The following is a 25,788-nucleotide window of genomic DNA, read 5'->3' as shown; positions in this document are numbered from 1 at the left end:
CACCATGTGCTCATTTAGAAATCACCAGCATTCAATACTGTTCATTCAAGTCTGCACAGTTTCAGCTCAATTAGCACACAATTACTCAAGAGGAAGGAGTCAGAATGTATCACACACCAATCAGAGCCTTCGATGGATGAAGGGCTAAAGTCAGCTGACAGTGTTTCTTTGGTGCATTTCTCAGATCAGAAATGAACTTCTCAAAACTACTTGTTCAATCTCCACATCATCACTTGTGCACATCATAAAAAGTTTATCATTCTTTTGAAAAAGTTGCAATTTGTTTTGGTGCATTCAAGCAACTGATTACTGTATGTACATTTGTCTGTGGTTTCCTACATCCTCAGTTGCTAATGTCATGTTGCTCAAAATGTATAGTTCTCTGTGCTATATTCTTACCCCTCAAAACATCTAGTCATTAGTTCATCGTATAAGTCATTACTGTAAATGCAAAATGCTTGATCTAGTTGTCATAAACTGTCAAGCATTTCTACACATTTCTATTAGAATTTTTATAAATTTGCCATGAATTGTTCAAGTGAATCTTGACTTTCACTAATGAAGAGAATATAGATCAACCAATGACAGACCAGTTCTCTGAAATAGCTCATGAAGCTTCCATTGGAAAGCATATATAGACAGAGGACAACACAAGAGCAATTTTTATTTTCATTTTTATTTTCGCCTTTGTGCACATATTTCTTTTTACTTTTCTGTTTCACAATGACGTTGTAATGTGTGTTTTTTGTAACTGTGAATCATATCCAGTCTTTTTCAATCCATATCCCACATACAGTAATGTGTACTTTTGAAAGGATATATGACATACATAAGAAGTGCAGCGTTCTGTATTTCAGTACAGTGACTGTCATCCAAACGATTGCCATAGTTTACAGCAGGTGATACTAACAGAGTGCAGTGTGATATTTACAACATGACTAAGCATTTAGCCTATCTTGTTTGTGAACAATGACACAAGGACACCAGGCATGCGAGAGGATTTAACCCCCGCTGTATAGCCCGTGATGCTGAAGAGGTTTCGTTGGCCTGTCCCGGACCAAAGACGGGATACTGCGGCAGAATAGTTATTGTTGTTGTTTGCTGTATTGTACTGTACTCTACACTACATTAAATTGAGGAATAAAACATTTGGGGAGTACCACAAGCAACACTTATTACCGTTTTTTGTAGTATTGTTTTGAATTGATCTCATCAGTGTAAGACTGCTCTGTAGTGTGTGTGTTTTTGGCTGTTTGTGTGTCATGTCTGAGAGCAAAGTTTGGTTTTTCAGCAAGATTGAGTTGTTTTGAGTGGAGATCTTCATCTTGACCTGAATATAGGACGTTTGGGGAACTGAAATTATGGATTCGTGTTTACTGTTTTGAGAATACGAGGCATAGTTTCAAGAAATGTGTTTAAGCAATCGAGAAAAACTGTAAATTCTTCTAAAAAATGTATTGGAATCAACAGTAGAAATCATTTAGAAAATTCTGATATCATAATAAAACTAAATGTTCTGATAGTAACAATCCAATGTCTGTGATAACATCATAAACTGTAAAAGAATGGTTAAAAATGACAATTTAAACAACTTTACAGTTCAAACAATACAAGTTTTGACAAAAACAAAAAGGTTTATAAAATGCTAATGCTAATATGCTCATATTTCAGCCTTTAAACCATTAAGAACAAGAATAAATCAAATTGACTAACAAACGCATGCAGGTGGTCTGAATGAAAACGCAGACTGACTTTCTGACAGTAGGTGACACAAATACTCCTGCGCTTTATTAAACACTGCTTTATTAAGAATAATACAGTTGGTTCCCAGCTGAATGACTAAAGTAATGGAGTGTCTATTTACACTTAGTGCAAACAGCCACTGCCTTAAAATAAACCGTATATATTTGATATAAAGCAATGCAGTCTCTTCTGAGACTGACGGTGTGTTTCTGACTCCTGCAGGAGAAGTGTGCTCACGTGCTGCTGGTCAGAGGAGGCGACAAGGAGCTGAAGAACTGCAATAATCAGAGTCCATTCCAGGTAATGTCCTGCGTCCCTGGCCCTCATCATGACCGATCCGCACACATGACGGAGCCTTTTCTGCAACTTCTCTCGTGCATCTCAGCACACTTTTAACTTTCACTTGTGTGCATTATTAGTTATATCACTGAATCCTATGTTACATTAACCTGAGCTGGATCACTCTGCATGTTAGTCTTGGTTTGTAATATATGGATTAGTATGCTTTATATCAGTATTGTGACCACATTATTTAATATTGGTCACTAATGCAACTGTTTGAAATGTACAGTACATTTAATAATTAAAAACATTATGTATTTCAGAAGGTTACACAATTGGCCATTCACTGATTTTTAGAAATACTGAATAGTTTTAGGAAATGAATGAACTATTCTTTCATGGCTATGGTTTTGTCAAGTGTGTGTGTGTGTGTGTGTGTGTGTGTGTGTGTGGGTGTGTGTGTGTGTGAGCGAGCGAGCGAGCGAGTGTCAGGGCTGGATTACCCATAGACAGGATTGGGAGAGTGCCCTGGGACACCAGCCAATAGGGGGCACCAAGTGATTAAGATAATGACAAGACCTTTAAAATATTTTTCATGCTTTGTATATTTATATATATATATATATATATATATATATATATATATACTATTTTGCTGGAAGAGATACTATGGAGGCCCATTTCCGCCACTGAATAAGCAATAATAAAGGTTATTGAACTTTTTTTCTCAGAATTGTGTGATATAAACTCGCAATTGAAATGCTGAAAATACGTCAGTATTGTACGTTTTAGTGCCTGTAAAAACGTAAGTAAATGTACATTTTATAGAACCACATTTTACGTAAAATACATACGAATTATCATGAGATCATGTTGAATAGAGGCATGTCAGCTGTATTTATATCCATGCATTGATTAACTTGAATGCGAACCTCTTGTGTTAATTAGACCAATTATCTGACGTGCTCCTTGAGTCAGAAGTTATGGATTCGTGTTTACTGTTTTGAGAATATGAGGCATAGTTTCAAGAAATGTGTTTAAGCAATCGAGAAAAACTGTAATCTCAAAACATCGTTATGAATTTCAAACATCAATGCCACCTCTGAGCCTCTGTAAATTGACCTACTTTTGTGTTCTTCTGTGCCACCTTTGTAGTGGAAACTAATTTAGTTAATTTTGATTTCTTTTAGTTACTTATTCTTCTTTGTTCTACCTGTTCTTATTGTATTTTTTAATTAGAAATTTTGGAAAAGCTTACAAATATAGATTTTTGAATTTGACAATGACATGGCTTACTCTTAATAAAATTAGGGGGGGGGGGGGGCATTACAAAAAATGCCCCTGTAAATCACTTTAAGGAGTCAAATATTACCTTGTACTGGTGAGGCTAATTTGTGTTATTGATCAGAAGGTGCTCCTGAATTTTTAAGGGGGAGGTGAGGGGGGGCACTTCAAATATGGTCACCTTAGGGCACTACACTGTGTTAATCCGGGCCTGGTGAGCGTGTGTGTGAGCGAGTGTGTGTGTGTGTGTGTGTGAGAGTGTGTGTGAGCGTGTGTGTGTGTGTGTGTTCCAGTAGTTTGTGGATGAACTGTGATTAAAGGCTACAGATGGTGAGGTACAAATCTCCTGTCTGAAGTGCTGGTAGGATTATGGCTCAAGCACGCATGTGCAGAGTGTCTCAAATAAGCACATTAGACGATTCAAAAGAAGAAACAGCAGAATGAAAATAATCACCGCAAGGAACTGATTCAGTGTGTTAAACCCTCTGAGATTTTACATTTCCTCCGTTCATCACATCAGTCAGATGCTCTTCCTAGTGGAGTTCAGTATAGTCTACTCTGTACATGTGTTCATTACAGTTTATGTACAGTTTATTTATACATGCCCATACAGTTTATGGGCATTTAGTGTTTTTTAGTATGAAAACATCTTGTGATGTATTGTGTTGTTTAACTTTACATGTGAACGTCGTCTCAAGCAGGCGTGACTAAGGCAGGATCAGCTGTGTGTGTTTCTGATGCTGATGGACGCTCAGAAATCACACACTTCAGCTCCACACAAAAAAACTCAGTTACACAAAACACAGTGTAACCTTTAAACGTAGCTATACCTGTCTTGGAAAACCTTTTAAAAGATGTAAATAGAGCTAGTTGTGTTTCTGTTGGCTTAGTAACAGTGCCTTAAATCAGAAAGAGATCCCGTTATGATACAGTAATCTTAATCTTTAGCGTAGATTGTGTTCTTTCAGTGATATCAGCTTTAGGAACACAGGGATCTGTACTCGTTCACTTCTGGTACTTTTGAGCGAGTTTGATCAGTTCAGTTGAGGCATCATCATGTGATGCTCTGCATTGAACCCATCCAAAGTGCACACACACAGCAGTGAACACACACACACACACACACACAGCAGTGAACACACACACACAGCAGTGAACACACACACACACACACACACACAGCAGTGAACACACACACACACACAGCAGTGAACACACACACACACACAGCAGTGAACACACACACACACACACACACACACACACCGTGAACACACACACACACACACACCGTGAACACACACCTGGAGCAGTGGGCAGCATTTATGCTGCGGCGCCCGGGGAGCAGTTGGGGGTTCAGTGTCTTGCTCAAGGGCACCTCAGTCGTGGTATTGAGGGTGGAGAGAGCGCTGGACATTCACCCCCCCCACCTACAATCCCTGCCGGCCCGAGACTCAAACCCACAACCTTTGGATTACAAGTCCAACTCTCTAACCATTAGGCCACGACTTCCCACAATATCAATATTACAATATTATGTGCCTATTTTATACAAACAGTTACATTTGTATCAACTCACAAATGCAACCAAAGTATAACACAAACATTTAACTGAACTCTGAAAATAGCTAATCTTGTATTCAAGTTGGCACATCAGAAACATAAAACACACTTTAGTTTAAAGAATATAGAAAAGATCCTCTTGAGATCATTAATCATGTTCCAGTCCTATAATGTAAACACAAATAAAATAAAATATAGGACACAATATAGTCTAAATTAAATCTACATAATCCTGTTGTTGAAAAAATGCATTTATAAAAAAATAAAAATAAAATAAATTAGAAAGAAAAAGGTTTTTTCTAACAGTCAAATTAGTCTTCTAGTATATCTAATAGATATATAAAACAGAGATTTTTTTACGCATTGCATGCTTTTATGCATTTTTACTAGTGCTGTCAAACGATTAATCGTGATTAATCACATCCAAAATAAAAGTTTTTGTTTACATGTATGTGTGTGTACTGTGTATATTTATTATGTCACAGCCATATCAACCTGCAACCCAAGACCGGTTGCCCACTGAAGCTAAGCAGGGTTGAGCTGGTCAGTACCTGGATGGGAGACCTGGAGGGGTGTATCTCCGGTGTCCTGGCCAAGTTCCCTCCACTGGCCCTTGTCTATCATGGCCTCCTAATAATCCCCATACACTTGATTGGCTCTATCTCTCTCTCCTCTCCACCTGTAGCTGGTGTGTGGTGAGCGCACTGGTGCCGCTGTGCTGTGGCTGCCGTCGCATCATCCAAGTGGATGCTGCACACTGGTGGTGGTTGAGGAGAGACCCCCCACATGATTGTAAAGCGCTTTGGGTGTACGGCAATACACAATAAAGCGCTATATAAATGCATCATTCATTCATGTATATATAAATACACACACATACATGTATATATTCTGAAAATATTTACGTTTATACATTTATATATTTATATTCTTATATTTTATATTAAATATAAATAAATTTAATATATAAACATAAAAGTTTCTTAAATATATACATGCATGTGTTTGTATTTATATATACATTATATATATATATATATATATATATATATATATATATATATATATACAGTTTAAACACATACATTATGCAAACAAAAACTTTTATTTTGGATGCGATTAATCACAATTAATCATTTGACAGCACTATTTTACACATAGATAATATCATTAGTCATTTGAGTGATGCATCAGGCTATATTGATATGTTGTTGACCTGAGTTTACTGTATTTGACTCTGAATGAAACTGACGCAGATACCTTAACTTTATGAAATCACTGAGTACAAATAATGTGAATCAGAGCGAGCGTCTCTTTGCTTTTGTTGCAGGTGGCCATAATCTCTGGAAATTTCGAGTTGGCGGAGCTGATTAAGAAGCACAGAGAAAGTGACATAGGTAAGAGCCACAAATACCGCATCTGATTTAACATCCCCATATCAGAAACCTCCAGCAGCTCCAGTGTGTGCTGGAAAATATATAGGGCACGTCTTAATGTGAAAGAAATGACTGGACTAATCCCAGGAACTACAGGATTAAGACAGATGACGAGCCGAAGATATTCTCCGCTGCTGTGTTCTGATGTTCAACACAAACACAAACTAACAACACAACATCACGAGTGCGATTTTGTTTTCATGCACACACTACTGTTTTTTATTCACATCTGTAATATCAGCCGTCGGTCAGGCTGGACTCTGTCAAAAGAGGGCAGGGCTTTTCCAAAAAAGAGGGGGAAAGCAGTACTACCCTATATACTGACTTGACCCAAAGAGCATTGTTTTTTAGTTTGTTTTCATAAAAGCAAAAAATGTTGAGCGAGCTGGATTATACCGGAGCCGGGCAACTGTTCACATGAATAAATCAATCAAAAGGAACAGAAGTAAATATCTGAGGAGGCATAATCCGTGATTGTTTCCCGGAGCAGCCCACAGCTGTCCTGCAGACTAAATGAAAAAAACCGCAAGTGGCAACAGCAGCGAGGGATTACGAACTCATCATCTTCCAGCGAGCTCAGCGGCGTCCATCAGCTCCGGCGGCCCTGCTCCTCTCCGGACTCCATTCCTCCTCTCTGATCTGGGATGGGATTTTGTAGGGACTGGAATCGTTTGGGTCATGGGTTCTGCCTGCTGCACAGCAGAGAGAGGTGTGTTGAATTACGCTGATTTACTCGTCTCTTGCAGGAGTTTCTCCAGCTCTTTGAGCGCGCTTCGTTGTCGCTTTGAAATGTTGGTTTTGTTGTAAGAGTACCATCTGCAGTTTGCTGAGATGATTACAAATCTTAATTTTTGTGCGCTCTTGATTTCACGTAGTTTCACCGCAACATGCACAACATCTCGAAAGCAAAGGGCAAATAAAAACATCCAGTGAACCGTTTTCATGATTTAGCAGAAAGATGATTTTAATTAATTTGATTTACATTTATGCATTTACATTTACATTTATGCATTTAGCAGACGCTTTTATCCAAAGCGACTTACATTGCATTCAAGTTACAGTTTTTACTTTTTTTTTTTTTTTTTGATTTTAATAAAGCCTGACCCTTGGCATCACAATTTGCTTATGCAGCATTCATAAACAGCCATCTTTGATAGTGCAAACAAAGCTGTAAACATCAAAATGCATGCAAATTCAAGACATATTGTAATGCAGCATTACACTATACTTTATTTATTTATGAAATCATTTGTGACCCTGGACCACAAAACCAGTCATAAGGGTCCATTTTTTTTTTAAATTGAGATTTAAACATCATCTGAAAGCTGAATTTTTTAATCTTTCCATTGATGTATGGTTTGTTATGATAGCACAATATCTGTCTGAGATACAACTATTTGAAAATCTGGAATCTGAGGGAGCAAAAAATCTAAATATTGAGAAAATCACCTTTAAAGTTGTCCAAATTAAGTTCTTAGCAATGCATATTACTAATCAAAAATGAAGTTTTGATATATTTACGGCAGGAAATTAACAAAATATCTTCATGGAACATGATCTTAATATCCTAATGATTTTTGGCATAAAAGAGAAATGTATAATTTTGATCCATACAATGTATTGTTGGCTATTGCTACAAATATACCTGTGTTACTCATGACTGCTTTTGTGCTGCAGGGACACATTTCACCCATGTCTTGGACAAGTGGTAGTTTTGTGTCATTTTGATTGAGAGTGTGAGACATTTAGAAACACACTGATGCTGTCTGATACTGTGAATTGCAATGTTTGCACTTAGACACTCTTCACTCCTGCTTTCTAACAACTTGCACTTCTAAATATCATTCTTCTCCCAGATCAGCATTAAAATAAGGCTTAAAAATAATCTTAATTGTTTTAAATGGAGTTTTCAAGGATGAGGATGTTGTGTGGTAAATAGTAAATAATATTTTTCTGTAAGGATTGAGATGCTGGTCTCTGTTTGAAGCCTCTGTGGAAGGACTCGGCTCTTCTCTTATGTAATGTTAAGATGTTTTACCTCATGTCACAAACTCTTTCGACTGTAGTTCAGGTGTCACTTCAGTCACTGTTAGCGTGGCCAGAGGATTTTCACCAGATTTTCATTGATGCTGGTTCTGATCCTGTGTTCTTGAGAAAACACTGATTGCTCCAAGCATTACGTAACTCACAGATTTCCCTCAAAATCCTGCGGTCTGTTCTGCCGTGTGAAAGGATTTAAACACACATGGTTCTGCCGTTATGTACGGAGGAGATCTGGCTCTCCTCATGGTGCTCCTTGTGTTAACCTTACATCTGATATTGTTTCTTTTTTCCTCTCTTTGCACTTTTTTGTCTTTCGCTCTCCTCTCGATCTCTCTGTAAGTGTTGTTTGTCTGATGCGTTTTATGATCAGTCGTGTCCATTCTTCTTTTCTCTGTTTCTCTATTGTCATTTATCAAAAAAGAAGAAAAGTCAATTGCTTATGGTAGTTTTGCAAAGAAGCAAAGACTCGTAATATCATGTTGGGTTTGGGTTCCCCGGGACTCAATACTGCACTGTGTGTGTCCAGTAAAGGACACTGGTTCTGTTTTGGGTCAAAATAAACATATGGTAATACTTTACAATAAGATTGTTTTTGTTAATATTAGACAATGAGCAACATGTTTATACAGCAGCTATTGTTAAGGGGTACAGGCTCCAATGCATTTCTTAATACAATACAATACAATTTTATTTATATAGCACAATTTAAAAGCAACCGAAGTTGACCAAAGAGCTTTACAACACTATACAAACAATGACCAATTTAAAACACAGCTACAGAAAATTCAATTATAAAACACATGCTGTAAACATGGGATGAGTTCATAAAACAATGAATCAAGGGATATTAAACACCAAAGAAAATAAATAGGTCTTAAGAGTGGACTTAAAAACAGATAAGTTTGGTGCAGTTCTGATGTGAGAGGGGAGACTATTCCATAGTTTTGGGCCAACAACAGAAAAAGCACGGTCACCTCTGGTTTTTAGTCTTGTCCTAGGGACTTGCAACAGATCAGAATGAGTAGACCTGAGTGATCTCAATGGAGTGTAAGGCTGTTACAAGTACTGTGAGGTCTGATTGTGAAGAGATTTAAAAACAAACATTAAAATTTTAAAATCGATTCTATACTTAACTGGAAGCCAATGAAGTGAGATTAAAACCGGTGTAATAGTCTCATATTTGTGCTTTCCGAGCTTCTTACACTGGACTGAGAAGCACCAACATACAAAGAATTGAAGTAGTCAAGCCGAGATGTAACAAATGCGTGCATTGCTTTTTCAAGCTTCTTTAAAGCTAGAAACAACTTCACTTTTGAAAGAAGATGGATATGATAAAAACAGGACTTGACCACAGTACATATCTGCTTATCAAATTTAAAATTATTATCAAACCAAACACCCAAATTTCTGATGCATGTGGTACTGTACTGTCACAGAGATGTAGTTCGAAATCGTGTACACATTGTTCATTGGGACCAAACACAATGAATTCAGTTTTACTCTCGTTGAGGCACAAAAATAGTTTCAAGCCAAAGTTTCAGTTCCCCCAAACAATCCAATATAGGCCTAATGACATGCTTACTACCATGCTTTAAAGGGATATAAATTTGGGTATCATCTGCATATAGAAAGAGACCCCATATTTGTTAAAGATGAACCTTAGAGAAAGCATATAAAGGGAGAACAATACAGGACCAAGAATCGATCCCTGAGGTACACCAGATCTTAAGTGTATCTCAGAGGAGGAACGATGCCCAATATTGACAACATACCTCCTATCAGGAAATTCTCTAGAATTTTAGATAAAGGCAAATTTGAAATGGGACGAAAATTAGTCAACAATGTCGAGTCCAGGTTTGGTTTTTGTAAGATGTGGTCGCACTGTGACAAGTTTGAAGTCATGAGGAACAGTTCCAGTTTGGAGACATTTACTAATAACAGACAACAAGTCAGGGCCAACAGTGTCAAGAATCTGCCCAAGAAAGCGTGATGGAATAACATCCTGGGGACACATTGTGGGTTTCAGGCTAGACACAGTCTTGATCAAGGTGTTCAGGTTAACAGACTCAAAAACAGACTCTTAATTACAGGTGTAATTAATGACTCACCCTCATATCGTTCCAAACCCGCAAGGCCTTCGTTCATCTTCAGAACACAAATTAAGATATTTTGATGAAGTCCAAAGACAGCAAGAGAACTACCACAGTCAAGGTCCAGAAAGGTCATAAGGACATCAGTAAAATAGTCCATGTAACAGCATTTGTTTTCTTTGCGCACAAAAAGTATTCTTGTAGCTTCATAAAATTATGGTTGAACCCATGATGTCTATTTTACCGATGTCTTTGCTATGTTTCTGGACCTTGATCGTGTAAGGACCCTTGCAGTCTATGAACGGTCAGAGAGCTCTCGGATTTCATAAAAAAATATCTTAATTTGTGTTCTGAAGATGAATGAAGGTCTTACGGGTTTGGAACGATGTGAGGGTCGTAATTAGTAATAAATGAATAAATGAGGTAGTAATTAATGACAGAATTTCTATTTTTGAATGAACTATCCCTTCAGTGCATTAGTTAATGTGAACTAAAAATGAATGACACATTTTTAATTACAGCATTAATCTTGGTTTATGTTCATTTATACTTTTACATTTCTTAACATTGAAAGTGCGTGCTATGTGTAAACATTATTTATTGCGTTAGTTATCATTAACAATCAACAGTTTTTCTCAATGAACAGTCGTCACTTTATAAAATACTGATTGTGCCAACAGGAAAACAGTTTGTCAATAATGCAAGAAGACAATGACAAAGAGTCCTTTTTCCAGCTAAAGTCCGTTCATGATTGAGTGATGTCATCATCTGGTTCAGCTCTCTTTCATTAGTGTCTGTGCAATCAGTCAAGTGTTCAGCTAAGCAAACCAAAGGGCCACAGCGGTGACAGAATGGAGGAAACCCTTGGGAGAAACCAGGCTCAGTCGGGGGCCAGATGAAGCCAGCAGGACTGTGTGGCTCATTTTAGTTTCTTGAGTGCTATGGGTTTGGAGGATTTTTTTTTTTTATTTATTGGTCAGATGTTGGTTAATAGAGGAGGTGGTTCACCAGGTGTACCAGTTCAGATGAAGAGAGGACTCAGTAGAGACCTTACTGTGTTTATGAAGACCTAAATTAACAGTGAGAGGACAGATGACATTACCATTAGACTACAGTTCGAAAACCATAAGATGTTGGAGAAATAAAAGAAGATGAAGGGCCATCATCAGCCAAACTTAATGGCAAAAAAAGCATTATGGCAACAGTAAAGGAAGTTCATCTCAGAAATGAAGAACGGGAAGCGGTTGGTAGGATGTTCTTGTAAAGTTGTCTAAATGGAAACGGTTGATTCCCCAGCTATATATGAGAAGAGTCCTGATCATCTTATTGCTCATACACACTGGCATAAATAGACTGGATCCTCCTAGAAATATAAAAGAAAATATTGGAAGGATAAATTCTGATCAGGACAGTAATGTTTGGTTTTGGGGTTTTTTCCATGTAGCACAATCTTTTATATTATAAGCATCTCCAGAATATGCCATCTGAACATCTGAACCCTGACACAGTCTGGCTTCAGGTCTGAGCTCCATGATCTTGAGACTGTTTACTCTTCTGATATGTTTTTCCTGTTGAGAATTGCTGATATTAATTAGATGAAGTCTTTTTATTTATTATGTGAACCTGATCAGGGAAGTTTTATTTTTTCTTTGTAGTTTTAATATTTTCTTCTTGTTCTCTAAGTAAATGCAGATTCTGAGGAAAATGTATTTGTAAAGAAGTGATTAGGTATTTGTGATTTGAATCGGTTTATTACAGATGATACTAGTTTAAAAATGACATTTTTGACTCTGTAAATAAAGATGCTGGAGCTGTTTTTAAGGAAGTTGCATAAGGAAGTACCACATACAAGAGTGTTTTACAGACCAAAAATAACCACCTCTGATGTGTGCTTCAAGTTTGATTTTAAACTCTGTTTGTATTGTGCAACAGAAACATGTTTGTTCACAGCTCCCTCTTTAAAATGAAACCTGTTACATGGTCATTCATACACATTTTTCCTTATACATCACATTCATATAAATTTACCAGTCTTGTTGGTACTAATTAAAATGTCCATGAACACACGATGCATCAATTATGCAATGTCTGATGAATTGCTTTGTATTTAAACATGAATGGCGTGAGTGATTTTCCCTTTTTGGCAAAAATTGCTGAAAGTACAAGCAGTATTGATCTTGGTCACAACAGAAAAAAATGATTTGCTAAATTTTGTATCTTTTATTTATTTGGTATGAACAGGAATTAAACTTACCAGGCATTGAACAGTCAAATTATTTTCATCCAAACTCATTCAAATCTGCTGCAAGCACACACAGTGATACCATTAATATAACAAGAAAAGAAATATTACATTACAGTGCACAACCTTCACTTTAAGCATACATGATGGTTTACTGTGATCGTTTATTCTACAGTTATCATTTGTGTTAGTGTATTTTATTATTATTTCCCCAAGCAAATCCATAATCTTCACCTTATGACACTTTGCACACATTATGGGAGTAACTTTCATTAAACAATCAGCGGCTGCCAATAAACTTGTTTAAAGGGTTCGCTCAATAACACTTGCTGTGAAGTCTGTATTTATAATGCATAGCCACACTTTATTTTGACAGTCCACTTTAGACTTTATTCTACTAACTATAATTAACCGTGCGACTCCATGTCAACTAGCAGTCATTAGTAGACTAGATATCAGCTCACACTTTTTTTTTGATGGGCATTCTACTGACTATAAGTTACTTTGCAACTGTCAACTTATTCTACTAACCCTAAACTAACAGTCTACAGATACTCTAATGAGAGCTAGTTGACATGTAGTTACAAAGTTCCTTATAGTTAATAGAATGTCTGAAGTGGACTGTTGTAACAAAGTGTTACCTAATGTGTTATAAGGGTGTTGTTATAATGCATGCATAATACAAAATGTCTTAAAAAATTTACATTTTGTATGATTTTATAAATAAACTTAATGTATTAAGGTTGCAGTGTAATACCTATTTTTTTAAAGATTATGATGATTTACAACACAATGAACACCGTGTTATATCCACTTAAATTAAAATAGATTATAGTTCCCATAGTTAAGTGTTATTAGTCTCATATCTTGAGATTGTTTATTTAAGATCTGCACAGAAATGAATCTCATGAGTGATGAAGGTTGTTCATATATAAGTGTTAATGTTTATTTCACCGTGAGCTGGTTTAAAATCACTGGTAACACTTTTACATCTCAAACATGATGTTACTGAACTCGTACTGCAGTTTTCACTCACTATATTAGCTCTAATACATCTGTTATTACACTTACAAAGATTCTTGTCATTGTATTTTTTTGCATCCCCCTCATAGTTCCCTTTAACCACATCTTTGGTCCTAACACTTTAATGGATTTATGATGGGCTGCTCTTCAGCTGAGCTGTCTTCTGTTTTGTGTGTGTGTGTGTGTGTGTGTGTGTGTGTGTGTGTGTGTGTGTGTGTCAGTGCGGTTCCCCGAGGTCCCGCTGAACTCCAGGCAGCGACGGCCTCTCCAGAAGAACAGTCTTTCTGTGTCTCGGACGCTGCTGTGCTCCAACAGTGACAACAACCTGGTGACGCATGCCATGAGTCCAGAGCAGCTCAGTCTGTCCCCGCAGAAGATGCAGAGAGACCCAAGCGGACAGAGAAAGATGACGGGCCGCGGCGGCAGAACCGTCCCGAGCAGCCATTCCCTGTCCATCAGCCTGGAGGACGAGCAGAGCACGCCGCAGAAATGGTAGGACAGAGATCACCAAACAGATACGTTCAGCTTTTATCCCTTCCCTTCACACACATATGTGTCCCTGGAGCACAAAACCAGTCATGAGGGTCAATTTGTTTGAAACTGAGATTTATACATCTTCTGAAAGCTGAATAAATAATCTTTCCATTGATGTATGGTTTGTTAGGATTGGACAATATTTGTCTGAGATACAACTATTAGAAAATCTGGAATCTGAGGGAGCAAAAAAATCTAAATATTGAGAAAATCTCCTTTAAAGTTGTTCAAATTAAGTTCTTAGCAATGCATATTACTAATCAAAAATGAAGTTTTGATATATTTACGGTAGGAAATTTACAAAATATCTTCATAGAACATGATCTTAATATCCTAATGATTTTTGTCATAAAAGAGAAATGTATAATTTTGATCCATACAATGTATTGTTGGCTATTGCTACAAATATACCTGTGTTACTCATGACTGCTTTTGTGCTCCAGAGACACATATATGACTGAAGGTACATATTTAATCCAGCTAACGTGTTTAGTTTAGTTTAGAAAATAAGGACGGGACAGAGAATAACAATTGTTATATATATATATATTGCAGCTGTGGACATATGTAGCCCTGAAGTGAACACAGAAAGCAATGAAGAAAAAACAACAACATTTTTACAGTTCAAATGTTATAGCAGATCAATTAATCAGCATAATGGACACATACACTGGTTTTATGTTTTTGTTTTCAATTGTTAGCCCATTGTTATGTGTTTTTATGTATTTTATATGTTTTTGTATAAAAGCTGGTATAAAAAATAATGAATTGAAATCAATGCATGTACAATATTTACACTGACACCCATGTTTTTCAACCCACCGTACCTACTGGGTCAACTTTCCATGACAGGTTTTATTTTATTTTCACATTTTCAAATTGTTGTCTTTGGTGTAATAACACAGATCTTCCTCTGTCAGACTTGACTTTCTCTTGACTATTTTGATATCAAACCCCATTGTGATGGAGAGAGGATGAATTGAGGATGGGTCAGAATACGTTTCTGGTATTGTTGGCAAGATCTGACATTTTTTGAGCTTTTGACATTCTTCAGGTTTTTTGTTCATGTTTAACAGTCTCCAGCAGGACTGAGCTCTTCCAGGATTTAAAGGACAGTAATACAGCGCTTGGCTGTCTCTGTGTGCCATATATTCTAATATGTTATGTAATATTAACCCATTTACATTTACATCTGATATGAATGCAGTTCTCAGAGAAGCGTTGCTTGTATGTGTAGTGAATGTGTTTCTGCTCCTGCAGTGCCAATGGCCGGCCGTGTGGCCAGAGCTCCAGGAGGAAGCTGTACAGCGCTGTTCCCGGCCGTCATTTCATCGTCGTCCGCTCATACCAACCTCAAGCTGGCGGAGAAATCAGCCTGCACAAGAATGAAAGGGTCAGAGGTCAGTGCGGTCAAATCTCACTGCATACACATGTATTTGAATAGTTCATAGATGAATATAGATGTGGCTGTGAACTTCTAATTTCTCCTTTCAGTTTATAGAAGGTATTTTCCGTCATTTTTAAATAAATCAACTCAATTATAAAAATGAACACCAGATTAATAATTTCATTATAGAGAACTGTACGCAAAATATGTGCCACAATTGAAAATGATTTATTTTTCATTTTCACTGTGACCATGCATTGTCCCTGTCAAACTGAAAAATAAAATGCAGCTGGTGATTTGACATTTAATTTTCAATGCAATCTCGAGGCAAGACTGCCAATATTAAAACAGAAAATGCAAAGGCAGTTTTTACAAAGCGTTTTAACTCTTTCCCCGCCAGCGTTTTTTTTTTTTTTTTTTAAAGTTTCCAGCCACCGCCAGCATTTTTGCTGATTTTCACTAAAATTTCATGGCCTCCTGAATATTTTGTTGTATGAATATCTGAACATGCAATACATCAAAATAAAGATCAGACCCGCTACTTTAAAAACATAATTTTTTGTTGTTTTTTTTATCAACACTTGAATGCAAGTAGGATTCATAAAAAAAAGCAACATTTTAAGCAAAAAGCTGAGAAAATCTAATTTTTATCAAATACTACATCTGGATCATATTCAGTAATACTGTCAAAGCAAAGATGCAGTAGATGTCTTCCATCAGTATCCCAAAGCTTGCACAGGACTTTAATGCTTTCTGGATTGACATTTCACTCTGTAACATTAGGCAGTATTCCTTTATATGCAGTTAGTGTTGATGAGCGCATTATTTTTCACATGCATATGCTTACAAATAAGATCACTCGTTTCTGCATCTTCTTGGTCTGTGTTTTTGATCGAGTGATTCTAGACTGATTCAGGAGATAGTGCCCCTAGCGTTTAACAGCAAGAACACGGAAACCAGGAACATTCTGTGTTTGGTGGGGAAAGAGTTAATGCTCATGTGATACTCGTTTCAGTTTCAATTTTGGCACATATTTTGCACACAGTTTTCTATAATGAAATGGTTAATCTGGTTTTAATTTTTAAAATTGAATTGATGTATTTAAAGTTGGCAGAAAACACCCTCCATATCAGTCGTCTGTGTTCCCTTCCTTCAGTTGTCTTGTGTCTTGTGCAGTTCTGAGTGTGGGTGAAGGCGGATACTGGGAGGGCATCTGTCGAGGGCAGGTGGGCTGGTTCCCTGCCAGGTGTCTGGAAGAGATTCCTGTCAAACCTGACAAAGAGAGACCAAGTAAGTCCCTCAGGAGTGTCTGTGGTGAGAGAGACCATCACAGGACTGTTTCCCATCAGGATGAACTGCTTGTGCTGCTTTATTCTTCACCTGTAAAGTTAAAAGCCTTTGCTAAATATTTAAACGAGTTGTTCATTGATCAGAGATTTTCAGTATATGCTGATCGAAGGCAGTAATGTCCGATTCCTCCAGCTGCTTCCAGATACTCTTCATTATAAGATGATTTGTTATAATGTTGTCATTTGTTCACCAGAGAGCAGAATGGAGCGCAGCGACAGGAAAAAACTCTTCAGACATTTCACTGTTGGTTCCTATGACAGCATCGACAGGTAAGAACTCAACCGGACCTGATTGAAAGCATACAGTTCTTCTCAGAAAACCTTCAAGTCAAGTTTCTGTAGTACTACACAACACTATCTAACTAACTGTGTCAAAGCGGCTTCACTGTAATAATCAGAAAAAATAACAGAATCAATCGTGCAAACTTGATCAAATATGAGACAAATCCAAACTCTGCTGTAACAATAGTGTCATTATTCAGATCATTTCAGTACACGTTTGAACTTAAGTTTTAGGTTTTTTTCCACAATGATCTCTTATGTCACAAGATCAAGGACAATTTATACCTCTATTATGACCTTTTTAATTAAAAACACATCCTCAGACAGGAGATGCAGCCTTAAATTATGAAGCACAGGAGGCTTTAAATGTCTTTGAAATCTTGACAATTATATAATGAGCTTGTTTGGAAATTTTAGAGCTTATATAATAAGAGAATAGTCTTTGAGAGGCCAATGTTAAAGTGATTTTACTGCAGTAAGTAGTTGTTAGGAGTTAAACTGCCCCAAAGGATGTTTACATATGAAGTGTGTATTGTTTTATTAAGTCCTGTCTACATCTACATAAGTCTTGGTATTATTACACCATTAAAAACCCGCTCATCTCGACTGACAAGCCTAACGTATTGAAGCATGTCAGTTGCTTGAGATTTAGCGTTAGATTCTTGGATTTGAGCTGTTAGGTCTAACTTTGCCATAATTTTAATTATGATCCAGTGTTGTACCGTATTGATTATGAAAATGAAATTAGATTTTTTTTTGTTTACTTGTTAATTCTTAATCATTTAGAATATTTTATGCTTTCTATGAGGAAATGAAATTGCATTTATGCATTTGATTTTTCTCAGTTTTGTTTGGAAAAACCTTCTGTGGGAAGATGTGATCAAAAAGGCAATTTTACATTTAAATAACTTACAACCCGAATTCCAGAAATGTTGGGATGTTTTTTAAATTTGAATAAAATGAAAGACTTTCAAATCACATGAGCCAATATTATATTCACAATAGAACATAGAGAACATAAAAAAAATGTTTAAACAGAGAAATTTTTTACTTTTATCCACTAAATGAGCTCATTTCAAATTTGATGGTCTCAAAAAAGTTGGCGCGGGGGGCAACAAAGGGCTGAAAAAGCAAGACATTTTGAAAAGATTCAGCTGGGAGAACATCTAGCAACTAATTAAGTTAATTGACATCAGGTCTGTAACATGATTAGCTATAAAAGGGATGTCTTAGAGAGGCAGAGTCTCTCAGAAGTAAAGATGGGCAGAGGCTCTCCAATCTGTGAAAGAGTGCATAAAAAGATTGTGGAATACTTTAAAAACAACGTTTCTCAACGTCAAATCGCAAAGGCTTTGCCAATCTCATCATCTACAGTGCATAACATCATCAACAGATTCAGAGAAACTGGAGAAATCTCTGTGTGTAAGAGACAAGGCCGGAGACCTTTGTTGGATGCCTGTGGTCTTTGGGCCCTCAGACGACACTGCATCACTCATCGGCATGATTCTGTCATTGACATTACTAAATGGGCCCAGGAATACTTCCAGAAACCACTGTCAGTAAACACAATCCGCCGTGTCATCTGCAGATGCCAACTAAAGCTCTATCATGCAAAAAGGAAGCCATATGTGAACATGGTCCAGAAGCGCCGTCGTGTCCTGTGGGCCAAGGCTCATTTAAAATGGACTGTTTCAAAGTGGAAAAGTGTTCTATGGTCAGACGAGTCCAAATTTGGCATTCTTGTTGGAAATCTCGGACACCGTGTCCTCCGGCCTAAAGAGGAGGGAGACCTTCCAGCGTGTTATCAGCGTTCAGTTCAAAAGCCAGCATCTCTGATGGTGTGGGGGTGCATAAGTGCATACGGTATGGGCAGCTTGCATGTTTTGGAAGGCATTATGAATGCTGAAAGGTATATAAAGGTTTTAGAGCCACACATGCTCCCCTCCAGATGACGTATATTTCAGCAGGACAATCCAAAACCACATACTGCAGCTATTACAACAGCATGGCTTCGTAGTAGAAGAGTCTGCCTGCAGTCCAGATCTTTCACCTATAGAGAACGCTTGAAGCATCATTAAACGAAAAATACGTCAAAGACGACCACAAACTCTTCAGCAGCTGAAAAGCTAAAGCAGGCAAGAATGGGACCAAAACTTCAGAAACTCATAACCTCGATGCCCAGACTTCCTCAAACTGTTTTGAAAAGAAGAGGAGATGCTGCACCCTGGTAAACATGCCCCGTCCCAACTACTTTGACACTTGGAGCAGGCATCAAATTTGAAATGAAATTGAAATTTGAAAATGTCTATGTTCTATCTATGTTCTATTGTGAATAAAATGTTGGCTCATGTGATTTGAAATTATTTTAGTTTTAATTTTATTCAAATATAAAAAAAAAATGTCCCAACATTTCCGGAATTCGGGTTGTATATTCTTAACCTTGGGCCTCATTAAAAAAAAAAAGACCAAAAAAGTCTTAAAAGCAGCCAGTACTAATTCATTGAGTTTAATGGAAACATATGCTTGTTCATTCATTCGTACTGTACATGGTTGCAACAAAATGACAAAACCTAACCTGTCTTGGAAAACTCTTGGGGGGAAAAAACATTTAAAATTGTATAATTTTGAAGAGAGGATGATGGTACTTTAAATGTATTGATGTAGCTGTCCTATAAATTACTTCAATTCATCACCAATACAGACACTGGCATTCACGATGTACAGTAACGTTACACATATTTGGAGTGTTTATTTTCCTATAAAAAAAGCAAAAAAACACGATTGTCCCTTATTTTACTTTCTGAAGTTGGCAAACATGACGCGGGTCTGTGACACATGCGTCAGGCGTCGTTGCATCGCGTCTCACGCTGAGAGCGTCGCGTTATTGAGGCGATAAGTGAACGGGAGCTCGCGGTAATGATGGACAGACGCGAGGAACGCGCGCGTTTATGATCATCGCCATTCATCACCGGAGACATCGAGTGATCGATACCGATGATCTGTCATGATGAACCGCGCGGCGGTGAGGATGAGGAGGATGAGGATGATGAAGGGCTTGAATAACGCGCGTCATTTCCTCCACAGCGACTGTGTGACCGAGCAGAAAACGGTGGTTTTACTGAAGCAGGAGAATGAAGGCTTCGGGTTTGTGCTGCGAGGAGCTAAAGGTGAGACCTCATCTTCATCATCACCTTCATCTTCATCATCACGAAACATTGGTTGTCAGTCACACACACACACACACACACACACACACACAGTGATGAAGATCTGTCATGATGAAGAACACAAGCATTCAGACTAGAAATGATTATCCTGTCAGAGCTCATCTCTTCTGCAAAAGAAGTGCACTTAATTGTATGAGCACTTGTAGTGTACTTCAAATCTTAAAAGTATATGTTTTGCATTAAAAAAGTTGATGTAATATTAATTAAATAAATTACCACTTAAGTGACTTCAGCAGACATTTTAAAAGTGCTCTTAGATGTCAAGATGTACGTTTAAATTTTAAAGAAAGTGTATTTAATTTTATTTTAAATAATTGTTTTAATAATCTTTGTCGTGTTTGAATGTTGAATAACACACTAAAGCACATGTAAACTACTTGACTATAATCTTAACTGTAGGGTGTTATTTGAAATGACATTTAAACTAAACATATTTTAAATGTACTAAATTGATAATGTGCAAAAATAAATACATTTAACTGCAATACTGTCAGGTTTCAATAGAAATGACATTCAATTATATTTTAGTTGAACTTGATCATAAATGTCAGTGAATTCAGCTGTAACTTTAATCATATTTCAAAGACAAAATAAGTCATTATGAAATTACATAAAGATGCAGTGAAAACATTACATTCAGTTCACATTTATACATATTATTTTGAGCTTTTTAAAATTATGCTAAAGTGTGCTGCTTTTTCACAAGGAGTCTTACACACACAAGTCAAGTCACCTTTATTTATATAGCGCTTTTAACAATGTAAATTGTATCAAATCAACTGCACAATATCAAAAAAGGAAAATAGTGTGTCAATAATGTAAAATGAAAAGATAAAAAAAGAGAGTTTCAGTTAAAGGCATTTTATTAGGGGAGTAACGCGGGGTAACGCGGGGTTAGTTGTAACACACGTTTTTTAAATATTTCCACACATGCTAGCGTAACCAAATTTACAGTATTTACTAGTTACCATATCAACATTATATAGAGAAAAAAAGTGCGCCAAAATTCAAAAATCTTTGAAAGATATCGCTGAACATTTATTTTACCATAGTAAAATTATATTTCTGGCTTAAGTAAATTTTTCATCTCAGTTTTTATTACTAATTTAAAATGAGACAAATCTGCTATTATTTTAATCTCCAATCTGTTATTTATCAGTTTAGATAGTTGTTTAATGCTTCGATAACTAGCAGAAGACACGAACCGGTTTTAAATGAAAGCTGCGCAGATGGGGTAAGATGTAACGCTGCGTTACAATCTGCCCTGCCGTGCTATTCTATGACATTAGCGATGTAATTCACACTATTTACTTACGAGAAACAGGTGAATAAAGACTGACAATCATTGTTTATTGTTCAGAAATTATTATTTCAAGACATGGAAAGCATTTTGACTCGTTTATATGGGCCGTCCCAGGCATGGTTGCAATGTGTTCATTGTCAAACTCAAAAATCAGATTACTTTTAATTATTAAAAAAACGCCATTATTTTATTTAAAATAAATAATCATTTTATTTTATTGACAAAATATTTTAGTTTGTCTTGTATATTTTTTTCATAAGATCAGATCACATTTTAGGCTGTCATATGGTCATGTTACAACGTTCCCCTCAGCTGTTACAATGTACCCCACCTATGGGGCTTGTTGTCACATTTCACTTCCAATTTTTGAGGGTAAATAAAGAAAAACGTATACACTGTATTTATGAAACAAAGCGACATATTTGTACTAGACAAGTGTGAAATTACTGTGGATAAAAAAATATATAATCTGAACAGGAAGTGGATTTACACAATTTGAGAAAGTCAAAAAGTGTTACTTTGTGCCCCGCTCTCCCCTATTGAATTCAGTGATGTCATCGTCCAGCTCAGTTCAGTTTAAATAGTGTCTTTGCAATCAGGTCGATGATATCGCTGGAAATGAAGTGTCCCCAACTAAGCAAGCCAGAGGAACCAAAACTCCATCAGTGACCGAATGGAGAAAAAAACCTTGGGAGAAACCAGACTCAGTCGGGGGACCAGTTCTCCTCTGGCCAGACGAACCAGCAGTTCAATTCAATACTTGTAACAAGGAGTAGAATTTACAGTTTTAGCTATATGGAGTTTACACAAGACTAGATAATGATCTGAGATATCATCGCTTTGCTGCAGAATTTCAACACCACTAACATCAATTCCATGTGACAGTATTAAACCTAGAGTATGATTTCCACAATGAGTAGGTCCTGAAACGTGTTGTCTAACCCCAATAGAGTTCAGAATGTCTATGAATGCTGATCCTAGTGCATCTTTTTCATTATCGACACGGATATTAAAATCGCTAACAATTAAGACTTTATCTGCAGCCAGTACTAACTCAGATAGAAAACCAGCAAATTCTTTTATAAAGTCTGTATGGTGCCCTGGTGGCCTGTATACAGTAGCCAGTACAAACATCACAGGGGATTTATCACTAACACGTGTTTCTCTAGATAATGTTATACGCAGCACCATAACTTCAAACGAGTTATACTTAAAGCCTGCCCTCTGAAAAATACTGAGAATATTGCTATAAATTGTAGCAACACCTCCCCCTTTACACACACACACACACACACACACACACACTTTGAGCCATCTAAGCATACTATACTATCAGGGGTGCCTGCAGTATTCTTATTAATTGCACTGAAAAATGTAATCATGCTAATAAATATACAGTCAAACTAAAATTTATTCAGACACCTTCAACATTTCTCCCATTATATCACGGTTTATTCGCTATAGTTTAGAAAATGGTGATTAAATATGAGAAGAACTCAAGAGTTAAACTGCGTCAGAACAAATTGATCTTGATAATGTCAGATAACTTTGATAGAAAGGTTTGTAATGAATTTGGTTGAATAGCTGTCAGATGTTAAATTTAAGACACAATTAGATAAAACCAGTTTAGCTCAACCAATCACCAAGCAATGCTTCATTGTGTTCAGTCTGTGGTGGAAAAACATCACTTTAGCAATTAATTAAAAACACTTCAGCAAAACATGATCAGCTCAAAGTGTCTGAATAATATTTGCTCCCATATTTTTATCAATTTTACTGGTAATCCACTGTATGAAGAATTGTTTGGGTATAATATGTCACAGTTTACTTTATTTTGTTATCCTCACTTACATAAATGAACTATAGTGTCCTGTAAGATATCAAAAATGATATCTGGTGTCTGAATAATTTTTGGTTTGACTGTAGGTGGCTTTCGTCACAGCTGTTTGTTTACATGTCTCCCTCATGACCGAACGTACAAGAGCAGTCTCAGTGACTCTTTATTGTGATGGTCTCCTAACAGACTTTACTATAAGTAACTTGGCAAGTACATGTCCATTTATTCTAACCCTAACCCGTCCAGTCTGAAGCGTTACCTGTAGTCAACAGAATGTGTGAAAGGGACCATCAAAACAGAGTGAAACCCCGGTCTCTAATCATGGAAGATCCAGTGGAGGCACGTTCATCTCCTGTTCTGTAAAGCCGTGGGATCTTCAGCACAGCCTCTCTCTGCTCACTGCGGCTGATTTATGGGAACTGTTGTCACTGTTGGTTTGTGTAGTCGCTTTCAGAGAGCTGGTGCATCTCTGCCGAAGGGAAGGAGCACATGAAAAATACATGCAGAGGCTTTTATATTAAATACACTCCTTTGTAGCTTTCCTTTCCCTTTGTGTATGTGTTAATGTAGTTTGCTTTTGTCTTGAGAGTTAATTTTGGGTCAGATTGTACTTTGTGAGTCGTTGAGAGCGTGCAACAGAAATAAATCAGACGTCACATGAAGTTGGCATCATTATAACACGAAGGCTCTGTTGTGTTTTGGGCTCCACAGCAGACACCCCCATCGAGGAGTTCATCCCGACCCCTGCGTTCCCCGCGCTGCAGTACCTGGAGTCTGTGGATGAGGGCGGCGTCGCCTGGCAGATGGGGCTCCGCACCGGGGAATTTGTCATCGAGGTGAGAGCCCTGCATAGTGTACACTACGGTGCCCGGGAGGGGACATGTTCCGTTCACTTAGTTTTGTCGTGGGAACGTCTTATTAACTCGTGGGAATGTGATATGTCATGGCCATAACAAAATTAGGTGAACCGAACATGCCCCCCTCAGGGCTCGCAAAATCGCTAGCCCGATGTCCCGGGGCTATTCTGTTTTCCAGTCGGGCTACCAACATGTATCACTGCCCTGCCCGACGGGCCTTAAATACAGGGATCCCACGCAGTGTTCCCTCTAAGCTGAGCGCGCTCTTCTTCCACCGCGGCCACGCAGAAGAAATAATGTGCCTCGCACACACAAAAATGAGTTGGGAAGCCATGTGATTGAATGCTGCAGTAAAAGGGTAAGAATAGCAATGCTCGGGCAAACCGCTCTAGAGCTGATGTCACGACAGAGTTAGAGCCGGTTTCATAGAAAGAGAACGATATGAATGAGTCGCTGTAGAAACTGAATACTTCAGTGGTTGCGGTGCGCTCAACACGAGAGACAACACAAACACAATGACGTCTGAAATAAAACATCCTCATGTATTAAAGAAGAGTGGCTTGATTAAGTGCTGGAAATACCGGAGGATGGGTAACAGAACTCTGAAACATGTTCAGTCTCACACAAGAGTATTGTACAAACTGTACTTCATAACCATGTTTAGACAGATATAGAAGAATTCATGTGTTCACGGTTTTATATTTAACTTACAGATCTCAGCTTAAGTTTAGCGTCAGTTTCTATTCTATTCTATTCTATTCTATTCTATCAGTTTAAATAGTTTGTTGTGATAATATATTATATTAGCCCTATATTATAGACTCAAAAACAAGGTCAGTTATTTATCAGGTGTTTGACTGAGTCTCTTGCTCATCTAGGCTGTATTTATTTCAAAAATACATAAAAATAGTGATATAGTGAAATATTATTGCAATTTCTAATATTGGTTTCCTATTTTAATACCTATACTTTAAACTGTAATTTATTCCTGTGATCTGCAGCTGTATTTTCAGCATCATTCCTCTTCAGTGTCACATGATCTTCAGAAATCATAATAATATACTGATTGACTTATTATCAGTGTTGAAACTGTTCTGCTGCTTCATATTTATTTGGAACCTGTGTTTCTTTTTTCTTTGATTCTTTGATTAATAAAAAGTTTAAAAGAACAGCATTTATTCAAAATAGAAATATTTTCTAACAATAGAAGTCTTTACTATCAATTGTATCCATTTAACACATCCTTGCTGAATAAAGTTTAAGTATCTTTAAAAAAGAAAGTGTCTGACCCCAACATTTTTAATAG

At 37.1% G+C, this 25,788-nt stretch overlaps 1 protein-coding gene across 1 annotated transcript in view; it reads left to right on the top strand.

Annotated features, from left to right (window-relative positions):
• The window catches only part of LOC306888243 (SH3 and multiple ankyrin repeat domains protein 2-like), a gene marked incomplete at its 5' end in the record, with an annotated part of 43,245 nt that overhangs the window by 7,428 nt on the left and 10,029 nt on the right, over window positions 1–25,788 (top strand). The window contains 9 exons of the mRNA XM_079446444.1: window positions 1,966–2,043; window positions 6,203–6,269; window positions 7,986–8,016; window positions 14,022–14,198; window positions 15,501–15,640; window positions 16,804–16,917; window positions 17,171–17,246; window positions 20,343–20,425; window positions 24,337–24,461. Of these exons, the coding sequence (XP_079302570.1) occupies window positions 1,966–2,043; window positions 6,203–6,269; window positions 7,986–8,016; window positions 14,022–14,198; window positions 15,501–15,640; window positions 16,804–16,917; window positions 17,171–17,246; window positions 20,343–20,425; window positions 24,337–24,461 (891 nt within the window). The remainder of the gene's footprint in view (window positions 1–1,965; window positions 2,044–6,202; window positions 6,270–7,985; window positions 8,017–14,021; window positions 14,199–15,500; window positions 15,641–16,803; window positions 16,918–17,170; window positions 17,247–20,342; window positions 20,426–24,336; window positions 24,462–25,788) is intronic.

The sequence above is a fragment of the Barbus barbus genome, assembly GCF_936440315.1.
Source record: "Barbus barbus genome assembly, chromosome: 22".
Taxonomy (NCBI): Eukaryota; Metazoa; Chordata; class Actinopteri; order Cypriniformes; family Cyprinidae; genus Barbus; species Barbus barbus.
The sequence above is the reverse complement of the archived record's forward strand: the minus strand, read 5'-3'. Positions and strand labels throughout refer to the sequence as shown.